Source organism: Leptodactylus fuscus, chromosome 1, assembly GCF_031893055.1.
Source record: "Leptodactylus fuscus isolate aLepFus1 chromosome 1, aLepFus1.hap2, whole genome shotgun sequence".
In the NCBI taxonomy this organism is placed as follows: Eukaryota; Metazoa; Chordata; class Amphibia; order Anura; family Leptodactylidae; genus Leptodactylus; species Leptodactylus fuscus.
Window position 1 is genome coordinate 343690815 of NC_134265.1, and position 17833 is coordinate 343708647.

Below are 17833 nucleotides of genomic sequence, written 5' to 3' on the forward strand. Positions count from 1 at the left end.
AGTATGCTGCTACTACTACTACTGCTGCTACTGCTACTGCGCATGCACCTGCGTATGCTAATAGAGCCCCTTTAAAGTGACATAAGCATTCAATATAGTGCAAGTACATCACAACAAATCATCCACATTACACACTACATGCTCTCTCAAAGTGGTTGTCTGCTGCAAGTCACGGGCATAGATGGCATGACCATGTCACCGTGGCATTACCTTAGGCAGACCTAGCTAACAAGGAAGTGAATGGAAAGGACAGAGCTCAAACAGGGACCAGGGCTGCAGTGGCCAAGACAGCTTGGAGGGGAAAGCATTTATTATTGTAGGATGACACCAGTAGTTTGTCAAAAAACGAGTCAAAAACTGCGTCGCTCAAAAAAACAGCTATATATATATTCTTTTTTTTCAGAACCTGACTTTGAAATTCACTATCTGGAGTCATGTTACAAGATGTTTTCTAAGACCCAGCCAGACTTGGAGGAAGCAGATGGAGTGTCCTTCATAAAGGATAACCTTAAGAAAATGTTGGATGAATTTAAAGAAAAACGCACAAAGATCGCCATACTCTCCCAAAATGGTATGTTCATTTGCTTTCACAGGCCACTCCATGTTGTAGAATGATAATCTGGAATTTAACAATTTCATTAGTTTTTAAGGTCGGTTTTTTATTGTTGTGTGCATGTACTCTAAGGTCTTATACTCATGGCCATGTACATACTTCTAGGCTGAAGCCCTACGTTGCGAAAACGCAGTGTTTTTGCTGCTGCGGAAACATTACAGCAAGAAATGCTGCATTTATACCGACACATTGCAGAAAATAATCCACTGCGGAAAAGCTGCATTTTTGTAGCATTTCATTTATACCTGTGACGCTGCGTTCACACCAGCGCCAGAACTCCGTTTTCAGGTTTCCGTCTTCTGCATGCAGCAGATGGAAACTTGTCATGCCGAGTCCGGCTGTGAACGCCGGTGAGCATTTTATGCGCTCCGCGGCGAAACCGTTTTTTTTAAACCGGAAACAGAGTACTGCATGTCCGACTCTGTGTCCTGTTTTTTAAAAAAACGGTTTCGCCATAAAACGCTCACCGGCACACACGGCCGGAGACTTTTCAAGCCCATTCAAATGAATGGGCTTGAAACATTCCGGCAGGTTTCCGCCTCCTGCCCCTGTTTTGTGCAGGAGACGGAAACCTGCAGAACGGAGTCCCGGGCGCAGATGTGAACGAGCCCTTAAAATGCTGCAGTTTTCCCTACAAGTATAATAAGATTAGAAAGTACGCAGGGAAACTCTCAGTAAAAATGCAATGAAAAACGATGCGAAAAAAATACACAACGCGTTTTCACTGCAGTTTTTTTGTTAGCTGCATTTCACAACTTAGGGCTTTAGCCTGAGAGTGTTAAAAACCTACACCTAGTTAATGTATTCATTTTAATAAAGATATTGATTGTCATTTTGGAATTCCATGCTGTATTTTATTATTTCAGGGAAAGGAAAAAGTTATTTGCTTAATTTGCTGTTCCTTTTGACAATTGACAATGAAGAGGAATATCAGAACAACAACAAAAAACTAAAACTACCAAAGGTATGTACTGATTTATAGACAATACATTTCTAACACATATTAGAAAGCTGACTACACTGAGTTCAGCGCACAGTCAGCTTTCAGTGGTGACAAGGGCGGACCTTACAACCTAGCGTCATCGATGGTCTATGAGGAATGCCCCCCAACAGTACAAGGCTATGGAAAACTTAAAGGGATCCTATCATTCAATCACAATTTTTTCTCATTAACACGTCAGAATAGCCTTAAGAAAGGCTATTCTTCTCCTACCTTTTGTTGTCTTCTCCGCGCTGCCGTTTGCTTGAAAATCCATTTTTTGTCGGTATGTAAATGAGTTCTCTCGCAGCACTGGAGGCGGGCCCCAGCACTCAAATAGCACTGGGGGCGTTCTCAATGCTGACAGAGAACTCTCCAGCACCGCCTCCATCTTCTTCTGCAACAAGCTTTTCACCGTGTCTTCTTCCAGGGGTGGCGTGTAAGTTCTAGGCCACTCTAATTGGCTGGTTTAGATCATGCAATATGGGTTAACCTCAATTGAAAGTAGGTCAGTAGGGTTGAGCCGATCTTGAGATTTCAAGATCGATTTTAAAATCCGATTTCCGATCATTTTCCAGCCGATCTCGATCCTGATCGCGATCGTGAAATTTGCTCGATCGCCGATCGGAATCCGATCCTTTCCGAACCCGATCCTCAACCCTAGTCAATACTTCTCTATGGGAAAAAGTCACTTTTAGGGTTGAGCCGATCTTGAGATAACCTCCGATCTCGATCCCACTGGAAAAGATCGGGTCGGAATTCCGATTGCGATCATGAAATTTACTCGATCGCCGATCGAAATCCGATCTTTTCCGATCCCGATCGCTCTACCCTATAGGTCAGTGACCCAGATTTGCTACTAGATATTTTTGGACAGGTGGTATTAAACCATGTGAAAAGGCCAATACTATCAGTCATTTACCTACTTTCAGTGACTAAGAGTATACCTGATCTAAACCAGCCAATGGCAGCTAGTTTCTTAGTAAAGCCTAACTTTAAGCTGAACTTAGTATAGCCTAACTTTAAGGATAGGTCCAAACAAAACATACCACTAGTTAGAAAGTTTCTGAGCTTTAGACAGATCTCGTTTACACTCTCCACAAAAATTATGCAGCACAAATGAGCCCACAGTGAAGGTTTTCAGGCTGAGGCCCCATGTTGCGGAAAAGCAGCTTCTTTTGTTGCAGATTTTGCTGCATTTTTTTTTCTCCAAACCTAGGAGCGGCTACAAAAGGAATGGGGAATATATAGGAGGCTCTTATACTTCTACCTTCTGCTCAACTCACTTCTGACTTTGGCTCAAAAAAACGTAACAAAATCTGCAACAAAAAAAGCTGCGTTTCTGCAACGTGTGGTCTTAAGCTTCAGCATGTCAATATCTACTGCAGGTTTTCATCACTGCTTCCACCCCGTGAAATGCAAATGGTAATTTCAGTGGGATACCCACAGCAATTAAACAATCCAGAAAAATTCTGGAAAATATATTATCCTTAGAATTGGTCAGGGGCAGTTTTAATAATATTTTTTACAAGTGAAGTTAACAGTATCATTCCTATGGTCCATCTGTAATTTCAGTCATCTAGAATTATGGAACATGTTTTATTATATTCCCAATTAGACAGCATTGTGAGTCATTAGTTTGCTAATATAGTAAGGTGCAATATATATATACGTTATTTATCTGATATTGACATGATGAAATACTTATATCTCTGAATTGAATACAATTTCTTTTTACTGATATATAATAATATGTTGTGATAGGATATTACTGGAGATCCAACCATTGAAGAGCTTGGAGATGCTATAAATCAACTTCCAGATGTGGTAAGAACTCTATGTTAATGTACAGTACTATACGGTAAAGCTGATATGTGGCCTTGTAATGTTTGATAATTATTGTAAAAATTCTCTTTGACCTCCACCTGTGGGGTTAGTATGAATTTAGAAATCCAGTTCAGCGGAAATTCCTGAGAACACATACTGCATAGTGATAGTTCCAAGGATCTAGAAAAATATTTAACCACTTCCGGACCGCCCATAGACTTTTTACGTCCGGGAAGTGGTTGCCTAGTTCTGACAGGACGTACCGGTACAAGTGAACACCCTGAATGAAAACCCGAATGTAGCCTAAGTCAAGAGTGGCTACAAAAGGAATGGGAACAATACAGGAAGTTCTTATGCTTCTCCCTTCTGCTCAATCCACTCCTAGCTTTGGCTCGAAAGCCGCAACAAAATCTGCAACAAAAAAAAAAAAGCTGTTTCCACAACGTGGGACTTTAGCCTTAAGCACGAAAAAAATTACTTTTAGGCCGGGGCCCCACTTGCCGCAAATGCCGCGATTTGGACAGTGGATGGGATTCATGTGAATCCCAGGCACACTTTGCGGAAAAAAATCGCAGCGTGGACATGCTACGATTTCCAAAAGCGTTGCGGTTTTGAAAATCTCAGCATGTCAATTATATCTACAAAAACGCCAGCAACTTTCCCATAGATATAATTTTAACAGAAAGTCCGCGGAGGAAAACTCTGTGAACTTTCTGTTCAAAGTGCTGCGGGAAGAACTGCAATGCGATCACGCCGCGGTTGTTCCCGCAGCGCTTTAGCCTGGCGGTTTTGACCCGTGGGGCCTTAGCCTTAATATTAAGAAACACTCTTCTTTTTCGCTATAGGTAAAAGACTTTCTTAAAACGTATCAAAATACACAAAAGAAGTTCAAAGCCTTAATAGAGCCCGTGTGTATTCCGCTGAAGTCTGTTGACCCTCATGTAAGTACCAATGTAGCAATAAACAAACTACTTAAGGTTATTTTCTCCACTTAAGGTAATCTGACTTGTTCTCCCTCTTGTGCACAGGCTGCAGAACAGTCAAAAAAACAGCTTTTAACTTGGCCAAATTATTTCAAGTATGGTGTAAGAATGAATGCTGAGCCATATATACTGCCACAGTAAGTACATGGGATTAGTTACAGTAGGTTCAGGAATGGTAGAATCTGCAACATTCTTAATACTAATTATTATGCATCAAGGGTTATCAGGTCTGTAACACAGGCAGCTGCTGCTTGGCGAAAAAAGAGGGGAAAGGAAACGTATATGCAAAGGGCACAACTTGGCCTTACTTGCAAAGTACAGTGGCTTGCAAAAGTATTCATATCCCTTGATTTTTTTCACATTTCGATACCTTACATTCTGTTGAAGATTGTGATGAGAGGTGAGCGAATCGAAGCCGATGAAGCGGAATTCAATTCAGATTTCAGGAAATATTCGATTTGCATCCAATAAAGATTTCCTCATGCTTTTTTTCACATTTTTTTTTATAAAATGGCTGCGACATGTTAGGAACTCTGGGAATGCGGGATCACCCATAATGCCATGCACGCAGCCAATCAGCAGCCAGCCCACATTCATTTAACCCCTTCATGACTGCCCACCGCATTGGTAGTGCTCCATAACCCCCGGGAGGAGCCTATCAGTAATGGATCAGGGAGCAGACTCCTCCTTGTCATACCTGTCCACAGCCTCAGAGACAAGTGTAAAATGTGTTCTAGCCATAATGTATTTCTTAGCAGCAAAAAACCTGATAGGACACCTTGTATGAAGCCTTGTACAGTCTTAGAACAGGCTGCCAAGCAAAACTCTGCGCATTTTTCAACTTTTCATGAAAACTCTGGTCCCCTCTAATTTAATTGTGCTGATGAGGAACCAGATTCATAACATTATCATAACCATAGCATAAGATGAAGCATAGTGCCGGATACCCCTGAGTATACTTTATATAAAGGTTTTCCCATTTCTGGCTGAGATGCCATAATTAAGCTTTGTATTATTTAGCAGTGGATTGTAGATGTATTCTGTATTTTTTTTTTCTTACAAGGAAACATCTGGAACACAGCTATGAATCTACAACAAAATGCATCATACATCTGAGATATGGGACATGTTATCAGATAAAAGTGGATTATTTTAGCAGTGAAGATTTAAAACAACAATTGTATGAACTTGTCTCATTGAGCAAAATCGGTAAATAGAATATTCATAATTATTTTGTTTAAAGGGAACCAGTCAGAACAATTTGGGAACATAGGTCCATATGGAGCAGGGGTTTGGTGTCCTAAACTGCACTGTTGCAAGCCATCTGTGCCCACTCAGCAGTACTCCCCACACTGGCACAGTTTTTCAGTGAAGTGGTAGCAAACAAAGTAACTTATCGCTTCCAGTGCCCCATTAGTAATGATAGTAGCCATACCTTCTTATGTCCTGAATGCTTATACATCATTGGTACCCTACACAATTGAGGCCAAGGATTTGCAGCAGATTCATAGTGTCCTTACCATTACCAGCCTTGGGCTAACACCCAGGGAATAGGGAAGGCGCCCCTCAAATTGAGGACTGGGGTAGGTGAACATAATGTTTCTTAATATTATATTACACCTCCCTTTGTGTTTTGTGGTTACCCTTGAAAACCCTCTTTAGTGATAAGATAAGATAATCCTTTAATAGTCCCACAATGGGGAAATTTCAGTGATACAGTTTCATAGATGGTACAGTAGTATATAGCAAGAGAGAAACACATACAAGCTCATGGCAGATAGAGAAATCCTAGGAATCATAGCAACTAAAAAGGAAAGAAACACAGACACACTGCAGGATCATTTAGTTCTCTGTGTGGAGTGTTGTTAATAATAATAATACAGCCCGACCATGGTTGGAGGACATGAGGAGGGGTCACAGCATGTGGATATAACAAGCAGAAAACATTTTTGCAGAGGTGGGGGACATATGCAGCTATCATGATAACATGTGGTAGTTCCTTTGGTAGGTGGTGAGATCTCCTGCTCACAGCTGATAGTTTGGTATCTTGTATCAGCGCTATTGTCCATTAACCACAAAAAATGCCCCAAATGTCCTTCATCACAAGCCCTCCTCCTCCGTTCTTCTTACCACTGTGTTCTACTGCCCAGAGAGGTCTGAAGCCATCCAGGTATACATGGTGCTGCTCTCTTGCCAAGCTTCCATAACTCCTGGGGTAGGTGGGTGATGGTAGGTTTCCAGGCTGTAGCAGAGTCCCACGTGTCCACAGTATTAGATAGAAATACCAGTCAGCTGTAGCATCTTCACACACCAGCAATAGACTCCAAAAATCATCTCCTTGAAGGAAGAAGTTCACATTTCCATGTAGGTTTCTCCTCCTTGCCGCATGGTGAGCCATGCTGTCCTAGCTGGGGGGATGGTAACAGGCACATGTGGAAACCAGCTGAACCAGGTCTTGTCGTTGTCCATGCTTTACAATAGAAACAAAATACTCCACAGGGTCTTCCATTCGATTTATAGTTGCTAATTCATAGTGCTAGATTGCTTAGTTACACGATTCTTGAAGATACAGAGAAAAAGAGTGAGAAAGGAAAGATAGAGATTGCTCCCAGCTTGGAGCCCTGTATCGAGGCAGCCACTAAGGGTGCCAGGAAGATGTCAACTATTGTATAATGGCAGCCATGTTATTTGCTCATCTTTTTCTAGTCATAAGTTCTGTAATTCAGCATGACAAATGGAGGATTTGTATTTACAGGTCATTTTTTGGAGAAAACCATAAAAACCACTCACTGTTAGACAAAAATTAATAATTGGTGGGACAACACAGTAGCTCAGTGGTTAGCACTGTAGCGCTGAAGTCCTGGGTTCGAATTCTGCCAGGAACATCCGCAAGGAGTTTGTATGTTCTCCCCGTGTTTGCATGGATTTCCTCCCATTCTACAAAAAATGTACATTGTGAGCTCTATATTTTGTTCCTTATATGGGGCTCACAATCTACAGTTTTAAAAAAATGAATAAATGGCTATATAATTTATTCACTTTATTGTACAGATATCGTTGCAAAGGATGATGAAAAAAAAATCAGTGAGCAGATAAAGTGTTTACAGGCTAGATTTGCCATTTTGACAGATTATGACATCTCTGACAATAATAAGGTAAATTATTGTTTAAGTCTGTGTCCTTCTCCGAATCCAGATTCTGTATCCTTACCTGTACAGTTAGCGTAGAATTCTGCTCTGTGTCCTTTTATCCTTAATCCTGCTTTGTATGTTAAGTTCCTGTGTCTTGTACTGTCTTCCCATTGGGACACATTTGTTAAGTTACTTGAGCTCTGCACTTTACTTATGACACATTTATGTCTTTTTTTTTTCAAATGTTAGGCTTCTCTTGCCACTTTTTCTTTTTGTTGAATTAAAGAAGGTATGGCCAAGGTAGATACCCTTTTCACTCTATTCTTATGACTTACTCCAGGAAATGCGCAGTGAAAAAAGCCCATTAATAGGGGCAATTGAGCAATTTTAAAAAATAGGGGCAAAGTGCATATCGCTTACTAACACATATGTTAGTTTTATCCCCTGACCCTGGTCTATAGTCTCTCACTCTGCCAAATCAGTATCCCTGCGCTATGTTGAGGAGGCCCAATAGGCCGAAACAGCGCTGTCCATAGCTGAGAATCTGTTCCTTATGGAATAGAAATACTAATTTGGCAATTAAATCCACATCATGATTAAATAGACTTTTTAACTGAGTCATGCATGATGTTAAGGGGGCTCTCCCTAGAAGGCAGCATACAGAGTGCACTGTTCTCCTAATTACATCCTAGAGAATAGATTTGCATATTTTTTACCCAGAATCCCTAGCAGAGCAGGAATGACTTGTAAGTCTCCGTACTGCCTATGTTGGCACACACTCTCCCTAATGTGTATGATTATCCCCTGACCCTGGTCTATAGTCTCTCACTCTGCCAAATCAGTATCCCTGCGCTATGCTGAGGAGGCCCAATAGACCGAAACAGCGCTGTCCATAGCTGGGAATCTGTTCCTTTTGGAATAGAAATACTAATTTGGCAATTAAATCTGCATCATGATAGTAGACTTTTTAACTGAGTCATGCATGATGTTAAGGATGCTGCCCTCTAGAGGGCGGCACACAGAGTGCACTGTTCTTCTAATTACATCCCGGAGAATAGATTTGCATATTTTTAACACATATGTGTAATATTCTTCATTCTTGTAGTTGGGTGAACTTTATATTACTCCTTCTTGGTAAAATTGTGTGTATGCCACTTTGAAAAAATGTATTTTCTTAAAGCATGCCTGTGAGCAAATAGCAAAAGCAAGTGACTGTGAGTATGGGCAAATCAACGCAATGAAGCCTGGCAAGTAGCCTCCATGAGAACAAGGATATGAGCTAGAGACAGAGACCTTGAGAACTACAGTGCCAAAGCAGTGCTGCACAGCAAGGCCTGGTTGTTGTCACTGAGCAAGGTAGTAGTCTAGTAGTTGTTGTAACCCAACAGCGCCCCAAGGTTACCACGCAGGACCGGGAGTAGCTGGCTATATATGGAACTCCTTAAACTTTTTCTGTTAGATTGAGATGTATCATACCAATCAGGAATGAATAGGAAAACTTACAGTGTTGTTACCTTTCTTCCTTTCTGTGCTACTATTTAACGCCCATTGTCTTAAATAGAAGTTTGTCAGTACTTTCTCTTCCTCTGAGAGAGGAACTAATACCAACATTGTGTGCCTGGTGTCATTTCCTTACTGCTGGCACTCAGCCTAATTAATTAGGATGAGGACAGTTACCCAGGGTTATTGGTCATTTAGTCATAAACACGGCTTTGACCTTATCAGTAGGAGACATCAGTTGCAGTTAAACAAATGGTGGGACTTTACTGGTGAAATTGCAAAGAAAGCAGATGCAGCTTCCAGATGGGTACAAAAGTACAATGTGAGTTCCATTATATATTTATGTATATACATGTATAACAGAACATGTTGTGTATTTTTTTTCAGTTAAAATTTAAAATCTAGTCCAATTGTTATACAAATTTTAAGGAAAAAAAGGATTTATTTTTAGTATATTGTACACTTGTCTGATTTAAAGCTATGCACAATGTACTTTTAGTATATGTTATTAATTTAATTTTACTTTTTTGAAGGTTCTTCAACATTTTAAGAAATACAGTGATATTGAACTGTGCCAGGAAGTAGAGCAGTTTGCAGGGAGAACGGAGTTATATTTCGGATCTGGGAGAAATTCAACTGAGGATCGTCTTGCTATTAAAGTAATCAAATTAGTTTTCTTTAAGTATTCTAAAATATGGCAGTACAGAAGCTTCTAATCACTTTATACGTTAAATCATATTAAAGAGCTGTGCTAATTCTCTAATGTATAACATGTACTCATACTTCCCAACTTTTGAAGAGCATAAAGAGGGACAAAATGTGCAGCGAGCGCAGCGTGCTGTGGCAAATTAAGCCCCACCCACTTTTATGTTGACTCCACCCATTATCATTCATTTTTCATGTGCCCCCACACAGTATAATACTCCTACAGTCACCCGTAAATTATATGTCCCCCTCCATCTCTCTCCCAGTTTCATATACACCCTTCATCTGCCCTTAGTTTCATGTCCCCCCCTCCATCTCTGTCCCCAGTTTCATGTCCCCCCTCCATCTCTGTCCCCAGTTTCATATCCCCCCAATTTCATGTCCCTCCGTCTCTGCCCAGTTTCATGCCGTTCTCCCCCCCTTCATCTGCCCACAGCTTCATGTCCCCTGTCTCTGCCCCAGTGTCATGCTGTTCTCCCCCCTTCATCTGCCCAAGTGTCATGCTGTTCTCCCCCCTTCATATGCCCCAGTATCATGTGGTTCTCCCCCCCTTCATCTGCGCCTGTGTCATGCCATTCTCCCCCCCCTTCATCTGCTTCAGTGTCATGCCGTTCTCCCACCCTTCATCTGCCCCCAGTTTCATGGGCCCCCTACATTATGTTCCACCTTAATGTTTAACACAAACACTCACCTTCCATCGCTCCCCCGCTGCTCGCTCCTTCATACACATAGTTGTAGGCGCGATGTGACATCATCACATCGTGGCTACAAATGCCGGAGCGCAGCGTTAAAGCAGGAGCTGAGCTGTGACAGCTCCTGCTTTGAAGAGGACCTTTCAAGGTCGGGCACAGGCAGTTCTATATGCTGCTGGAAAGTCGACTTTCCCGATCTGTGCCCCGGGTAAAGAGCTAGCGGTGCGGTACCGTAGCTCTTTACAGTTAGAAGGGCGTCACTGACAGTTAGTCAGGTACGTCCTTCTCCACAGCAGCGCCTATCGCACTGTACAGTGTGAGCGGGGAGGAACGCCCTTCCTCTGCTCACAGTGCTCGTCCATAGACGAGTATTATCAGGAGGGGAGGGGGTGTTCCTCCCTGCTCACACTGTACAGCGCGATAGGCGCTGCTGTGGAGAAAGACGTTCCTTACAGACAGAAACGCCCTTCTGACTGTAAAGCGCTACGGTACCGGGACCGCTAGCTCTTTAACCAAGGCACAGATCGGGAAAGCCGACAGTGCGCTGAATTCAGCGCACTGTCGGCTTTCCAGCAGTATATAGAACTGCCTGTGCCCCGACCATGAAAGGTCCTCTTTGCCAAATGTATTTAGCTCATCGGGACATACCTCTTTGCCTGTGTATTGAAATCGGCACATACCTCCCGCCGACCGGGACCGCGGGACAGGACACCGAAATCGTAAGTGTCCCCTGGAAATCGGGATGTTTAGGAGGTATGTGTACTGGAATTGCTTACTTTAAGATATAGAGCAATTTGATTTATTACTGATGGCATGACAACATTCCAGTCATTTTATACAATGGACCCACAATCTCCCTTTTGCTACCACTTTCCAGTATGCTATGCCCATAAAATGCCATGCAAGTCATAAATGTGTCTAAGGCTAAGGCCCCATGTAGTGAAACAGTTTTTTCCTTGCATTTTCACAGAGTTTTCATCTGCCCTTATTATACTATTTGGAAAATGCCAACACATCCACAGATATATTTGACATAATTGACATGCCAGAATCCCATTCACTTTTGCAGTTATTGTAAAATGCAGTATTTTCACAACGTGGCACTTCAGCCTAAGAGGTTACCTTAGTAAACTCCCCCATTACGTCTTGAACTTAAATCTATGGTAGTTGCTACATTTGTCACATTCGTATACCCAGTGAACTGACATCAGAATTATCTGAGGTTTTACTCTTCTGTATTACAGGCTATTTTGAAAGATTTAACAAGTCCTCAGAATTCAGACAGTAAAAAGGGCAACTGGAAATACAAAGTTGCTGCAGTAAAAAAAATTGTAGTGTATGTACCAAGCAAATTTCTGTATGGCGGGAAAGAAATACTGGAGATGCCAGGAACAGATGATTCAGACCCTCTTGCTTTGGATTTTATCAATAAGGCTCTCAACATGGTAAGTTGGAAAGGGTAAGGGTAAATTACAGGTAGTGCAAAATGTAGGTAGTGTACAAGTAGGAGGAAACATTGTATTATTACATTGTATATATCATTTTTTGTATATAATATCTGGCAATCTCAATGGGCCTGCTAGATTGAAACCGTTTCACTACAAATTTGTCCAAGCAATTTCCCGTTTTCTGTATCTTAGTGTACTTTTAGAAATTAAATCTGAACTCTTGTTACTGTAAGAGATGAGCAAACCAATTTTTTTATAAGGAGGATTCGACTCAAATACCGTATATACTCGACTATAACAGTTTTTGTGCTGAAAAAGTCCCCCTCGTCTTATACTCAAGTCAAGTGCAGGGGGGATATTGTTATATACACTCCAGACACTGTATTGTTTGCACGGTGTAGGTTGCACTCACATTCTACTGCAGTTGTCCAGCCAGAAGGTCCACGGGGAGTGCAGCAGGATGCCTTCACTGTCCGGCTCCTGCGGCAGCTCCAGGCTGGTGATGGTTCAGGTGCAGCTGCTCCTCGCTCTCAGCCTTCAGCTGCCGCCGGTCCGGACCTGCGGGGAGCGCCAGCATCGTCACTAACTGCGCAGAGAGTCAGCAGTTTCGGTGTCGAGTCCACAGGAAGATGGTGCTCCCCGCAGGTCTGGACTGGCGGCAGCTGAAGGCAGAGAGCGAGGAGCAGCTGCACCTGAACCATCACCAGCCTGGAGCTGCCGCAGGAGCCGGACAGTGAGGGCATCCTGCTGCACTCCCCGTGGACCTTGCCGCCAAAACTGCTGACTCTGCGCAGTTAAGTGACAATGCTGGCGGGGTCCACAGGAAGATGGTGCTCCGCGTGGGTCTGGACCATGCCGCCAAAACTGCTGACTCTGTGCAGTTAAGGGACGATGTTGCCGGGGTCCACAGGAAGATGGCACTCTCCATGGGTCCGTGCCGGCGGGAGCTGAAGGCAGAGAGCGACAAGCAGCTGCACTTGAACCATCACCTGGAGCTGTTGCAAGAGCATCCTGCTGCACTCCCCGTGGACCTTCTGGTTGGACAACCTTCTCTCCCTGGAACAACTTCACCAGAATGTGATTACAACCTACATTGTGCAAACAATACAGTGTCTGGAGTGTATATAACATTATCCCCTCCCCCCCTCCTGAAATGAATAAGTAAGAGTGATCTTTCAACTATTTATCCCCTATCCACCCCTGTTCTTAGGAGCCATGGGGGTCTTACCCACACCAATCAGCAATTTAGAATTCTTGTATAACTACTGACACTTGTGAATTAACAGTTGCTATATTACTTTAACAGGCATGGAAGCCTTCACAAGGCTCCCGGCTGCCAAATAAACTGGACGGCTCATATGGTTTTATCACGTCAGCTATACCGGGGCAAAGGCAGAGGGGCTATCAGAGAGAACTCTCATTTTGGGCATTACTGACAAATCTCTGCTGTGTAATACAGTTATGGCACTCGTATCTGCTGCTGAGTAATTGCCACACTGCAAAAAAATTGCTGCGTGTACCATGGACATACATTTCTATGTATTTGGGCATTGTCACTGTTTTTTTACATTGCAATTTCCATTTGAAATGAAAATGACTCTTTGTTTCCAGGTTGATGGTGTATTTGTATTGAGTGATTTTGCCTTCAACATTGGTGAAAAGGAAGTCAAAGATATTCTGGTCAACAGTGATTTCCTAAAGAAATGGAAGAAATTTCCTGAAAGTTTCCCTTTAATGTTTCTTGCATATCCAGAGAAGGTAACTAACTATAAACCACTGAGAAATCTCTCATGGACAGTAAAGATAATTCAAGAAGTTTATTTGTTGCATAAGTTTCAGATGAAGTTTTAAACTAAGGGTGCAGCGTTAACGCGAACGCAAACATGCACCGTCAAAAACGCGGCGCAAACGTCCCGTAAACACGGCGCATTGCGCGCTGCGTTTACTCCGTGTGAATGCACCCTTAGTGTTACTTGCATTCGGTTTCTCTTCAGGGGGGTCCACTTAAATCTTCTTAAAAACTGGTTACCTTCAAAACCTTGCAGCTTTTTCCTCTCTGCATTTTTCAAGAGGAATGGGAACGGAATCCCCAGGAGGAGTGCAGGTGTGAACAAAGCTTTACTTGATGCTGAGCAGGATAGTTAAAGCAGATTTGTGCAGGTGAAACAGTAACTCTAAAGCCGGGTTCACACGGGGTATTTTGGACCGGAACCTGAATACGGCCTCAAAATCCTGACCAAAAAACTCTGTGTGAACTTACCCTAAGGTTAAGGCACCATGTTGTTTTTTTGTTAAACATTTGTGGTTTTTTGAGCCAAAGCCAAGAATGGCTACAATAGGAAATATATAGGAAGCTCCTGGCTTTGAATCAAATAAATAAATAAATCTGCAACAAAAAAAGCCGTGTTTCTGCAATGGGGAGCCCCAGAGAATAGCAGAGGGTGCACACAGACACTTCCGGAGGCTAATTAGCATATGAATAAAAACAGACTTATTCAAAAACTACTGAGGCAATTGACATACAAAAGGTACAGCATGTGTGGAATAGCCTTTCTAAAGGCTTTACAGGTATGTGCTTAGCTAAAAATGAAGTTTTCCAATGATAGAGCCCCTTTAATGAAAAACATCAGCCGATTGCAAAAGATTCCAGCAGGCAGACCATGCCTATGTTCCAATGTAATAAATCTTGTAAGACTAACAAAGCAGCTAAGAAACTGAATTTACTTCACCTTGCAACTTGGACATTTATATTACGATATCGTTTTTCCAAGGATTTACAATTTCAATTTAGAAATGGAGAGAGAGAGAAAATCGGAATCTTGGAGAATACAGAGAAGAAGAAAAGATCAGCTGAGTTGAAAGAGTTATGTAAATTGATTGGAATGGTAAGACGTGTTACATATCAAATTTATATCACTAAGCATTGCCCTTTTCTGCAAAAATTTACAAATCTATGAAAAATAGCTTTCTCTGTTTTAGTGATCTTTATTAAGTTTTGTTAAATGGTATAAATAAAAGTAGATACGAGTGAACATCAACATTATACAAATGAGTACGGCAACAACATGGTTATACTTTATAATAGAGAACCAGAAGCATATCTCTAATCTCAGAAGACCACAAACACCAGTGAAAAGTCAATGAAAAAATGACTGTAGAAAGTCAGGTTAACACTACTACATAGGAAGAGTTTCATTGATCCAGCAACATTAGAGGGATTCTATCATTAAAACAATTTTTTTTTTCTGCCTAACACGTAGGAATAGCCTTATGAAAGGCTACTCTCCTACCTTTAGATGTTTTCTCAGCGCCACCGTTTGGTATATAATCCTGTTTTCGACAGTATGCAAATGATTTCTCTCGCAGTACTGGGGGTGGTCCTCAGTACTCAAACAGCACTGGGGGTGTCCCCAATGCTGTGAGAGAACTCTCCAGCACCGCCTCCATCTTCTTCAGGAACGCATGTTCTTTGCGTCTTCTTCTGGCTGTGGCTTCAAACTTCTAGGCCTCAAGCAGAGCAGACTGCGCATGCCGGCGGCCACAAGAAAATGAACGCTTACAATACTGTGTAAGCGGCCATTTGCTTGATGCTAGTGGGCATGCGCAGACGGCTTTGCCCTAGGCCTGAGGCCTAGAAGTTTGAAGCGCCAGAAGAAGACGCGAAGCAGACCCATGCCTGAAGAAGATGGAGGCGGCGCTGGAGAGTTCTCTCGCAGCATTGGGGACGCCCCCATTGCTGTTTGAGTACTGTGGCCCGCCCCCAGTGCTCTGAGAGAACTCATTTGCATACAGACAAAAAACCGGTTTATATACTGAACGGCGGCGCGGAGGTACTGTTTTATACAGTATTTGAACCTTCTAGCTTTTTGGAGTCAGTGAATCTAGTTTGAGCTAAGAGGATACATTATCTACAAGTCAGTGATTGGTTTCCTTCCTATAGTACTGACTTTCAGGTCATAGTCAACTAAAGGTTGGGCACCCCTGCTCTAGAGTGATGGCTGCATGGTCCAACCACTTGATTCATTCAATAGTCGGGGATTTGGCTTGAAATATCATATTCCGTTCAGCAAAAATACGTTAATATGTGAGTATTTACAATTGACTATGGAAAAAAAAGTTGAAGTCTCTCTCGGAACCATGTTATCCCTACCAATCTTCAAACAATTTGTCTCTCTAAATAAAGTAGGAGATTGTATGAGACGATTGTTCTCTAGGGATAGTAGTGTCATGGACACTATCCTCAATGTTGTTGTTAAAATCACAGATTATGAAATTTCCTTGTTTCATTGTACAATGAAGCAAATGGGCGTCTCTGGTATTGGAGTCATAAATATTGACAATGGTATACAGTATATAGAATTGTTTCATTCCTTGGTATGGGTTTGACAAAGTAGCTGACCATTCCCATGAAAAAATGGAATCTTGCAAGATTTGACACAAAAAACAAGCTCTTCCTACAGCTCTGTCAATGACAAATTAAGAATCGGGTGTAACGATCGTGGTTTCAGGGTTGCAACTGGATACAGAGGGGAATTGAGATAGCCAGGGCCCCGGACCACCTTGATTGTGGTTGGGGAAAGCCTGGTTCCCCAACCACTATATATTTTCTCAATGGAAAGGCGTTATGTGATGTCTGTACATGCAACTGGGCCAATAGAAGTCTGCCCAGGTGAGATGATTAAAAGTAGGAAATACTTATACATATCTCTCCTGGGCTTCTGATGATCCCCACCATCCTTTTTGGGGATCTTCTGGCGGTCAAGTGGTTCACACTGGCATAATGACGTCAGCACATGCGCAGGCAGAAGAAGACTGTAGAAGAGAGCTGGACAGAGAGGGAGGTGAGGCAAGGTGAGTATGTGTTTGTTATTTTTAATCACCTCCCCTAGGCCTGTACCAATACTCTGGGGTCTGAGGAGAGCATATTATACTGTATGGGGGCCACAGTGGAGCATATTATACTGTATGGGGGCCACAGTGGAGCATATTATACTGTGTGGGTCCAATATGGAACATATTATACTGTGTGGGGGCTTCTGTGGAGAATATTATACTGTTTATCCTGTGGATATGCTATAAATGTGTAAGATGGGAATATCCTTTTAAGAAATTGGAGGGAGGAGGAAAGCTGCTTGATAAATGGAGAAAGAGGCATTTTTCTTAAATAACATATGTTTCTGTTTTTTGTTATATTCATTTGTACTATTTATGGAAAGTTGTTTTATCATGGGAGGTTGTTTTTAAAGCTGCTCTGCTTGGGTTTTCACTGTGTTGCTTCTGATGTTCCAGAACTAATTTTACAAAATGTTGTGCTTCCTCTAGAAATCGCTGCCACAAAACATGGACTCTGCAATATTTACTTCTTATATACTGCCAGTTCTACATACATCCATCCATGCTCAAGAGGTAAAGAAATTTGAATTTTTTTTTTTAATTTCCATTCAGTAGAAATGACAGTATATACTAAATGACAAATTTACTTTTTTGTTTTTGACAATGCCACAATTGTAATTTTTCGTCAGATCAGACTTTCCCTATCTATCTATCTATCTATCTATCTATCTATCTATCTATCTATCTCCTATCTATCTATCTATCTATCTATCTATCTATCTATCTATCTCCTATCTATCTATCTATCTATCTATCTATCTATCTATCTATCTATCTCCTATCTATCTATCTATCTATCTCCTATCTAATCTCCTATCTATCTATCTATCTATCTATCTATCTATCTATCTATCTATCTATCTTTTATCTATCTATCTATCTTTATGAATTACACAAATGGAAATTCCTCTCTAAATTATATAATAATTAGTAACCATCTAACATGGACCATACTAACATTTGGTCATCCTTACTTTTATCAAAGTTTTCTGTAAAAACGGAGTTCAAGGGGTTTTTCCCAGTATAGAGACTTATTCCCTACCACAGTATAGGGAAAAGTGC

At 41.8% G+C, this 17833-nt stretch overlaps 1 protein-coding gene across 1 annotated transcript in view; it reads left to right on the forward strand.

Annotated features, from left to right (window-relative positions):
* Positions 1–9196: 9196 nt before the first annotated feature.
* Positions 9197–17833, forward strand: part of LOC142183254 (uncharacterized) — a 43033-nt gene continuing 34396 nt past the window's right edge. The window contains exons 1-6 of the mRNA XM_075258316.1: positions 9197–9355; positions 9567–9692; positions 11675–11875; positions 13490–13636; positions 14650–14763; positions 17201–17284. Of these exons, the coding sequence (XP_075114417.1) occupies positions 9197–9355; positions 9567–9692; positions 11675–11875; positions 13490–13636; positions 14650–14763; positions 17201–17284 (831 nt within the window). The remainder of the gene's footprint in view (positions 9356–9566; positions 9693–11674; positions 11876–13489; positions 13637–14649; positions 14764–17200; positions 17285–17833) is intronic.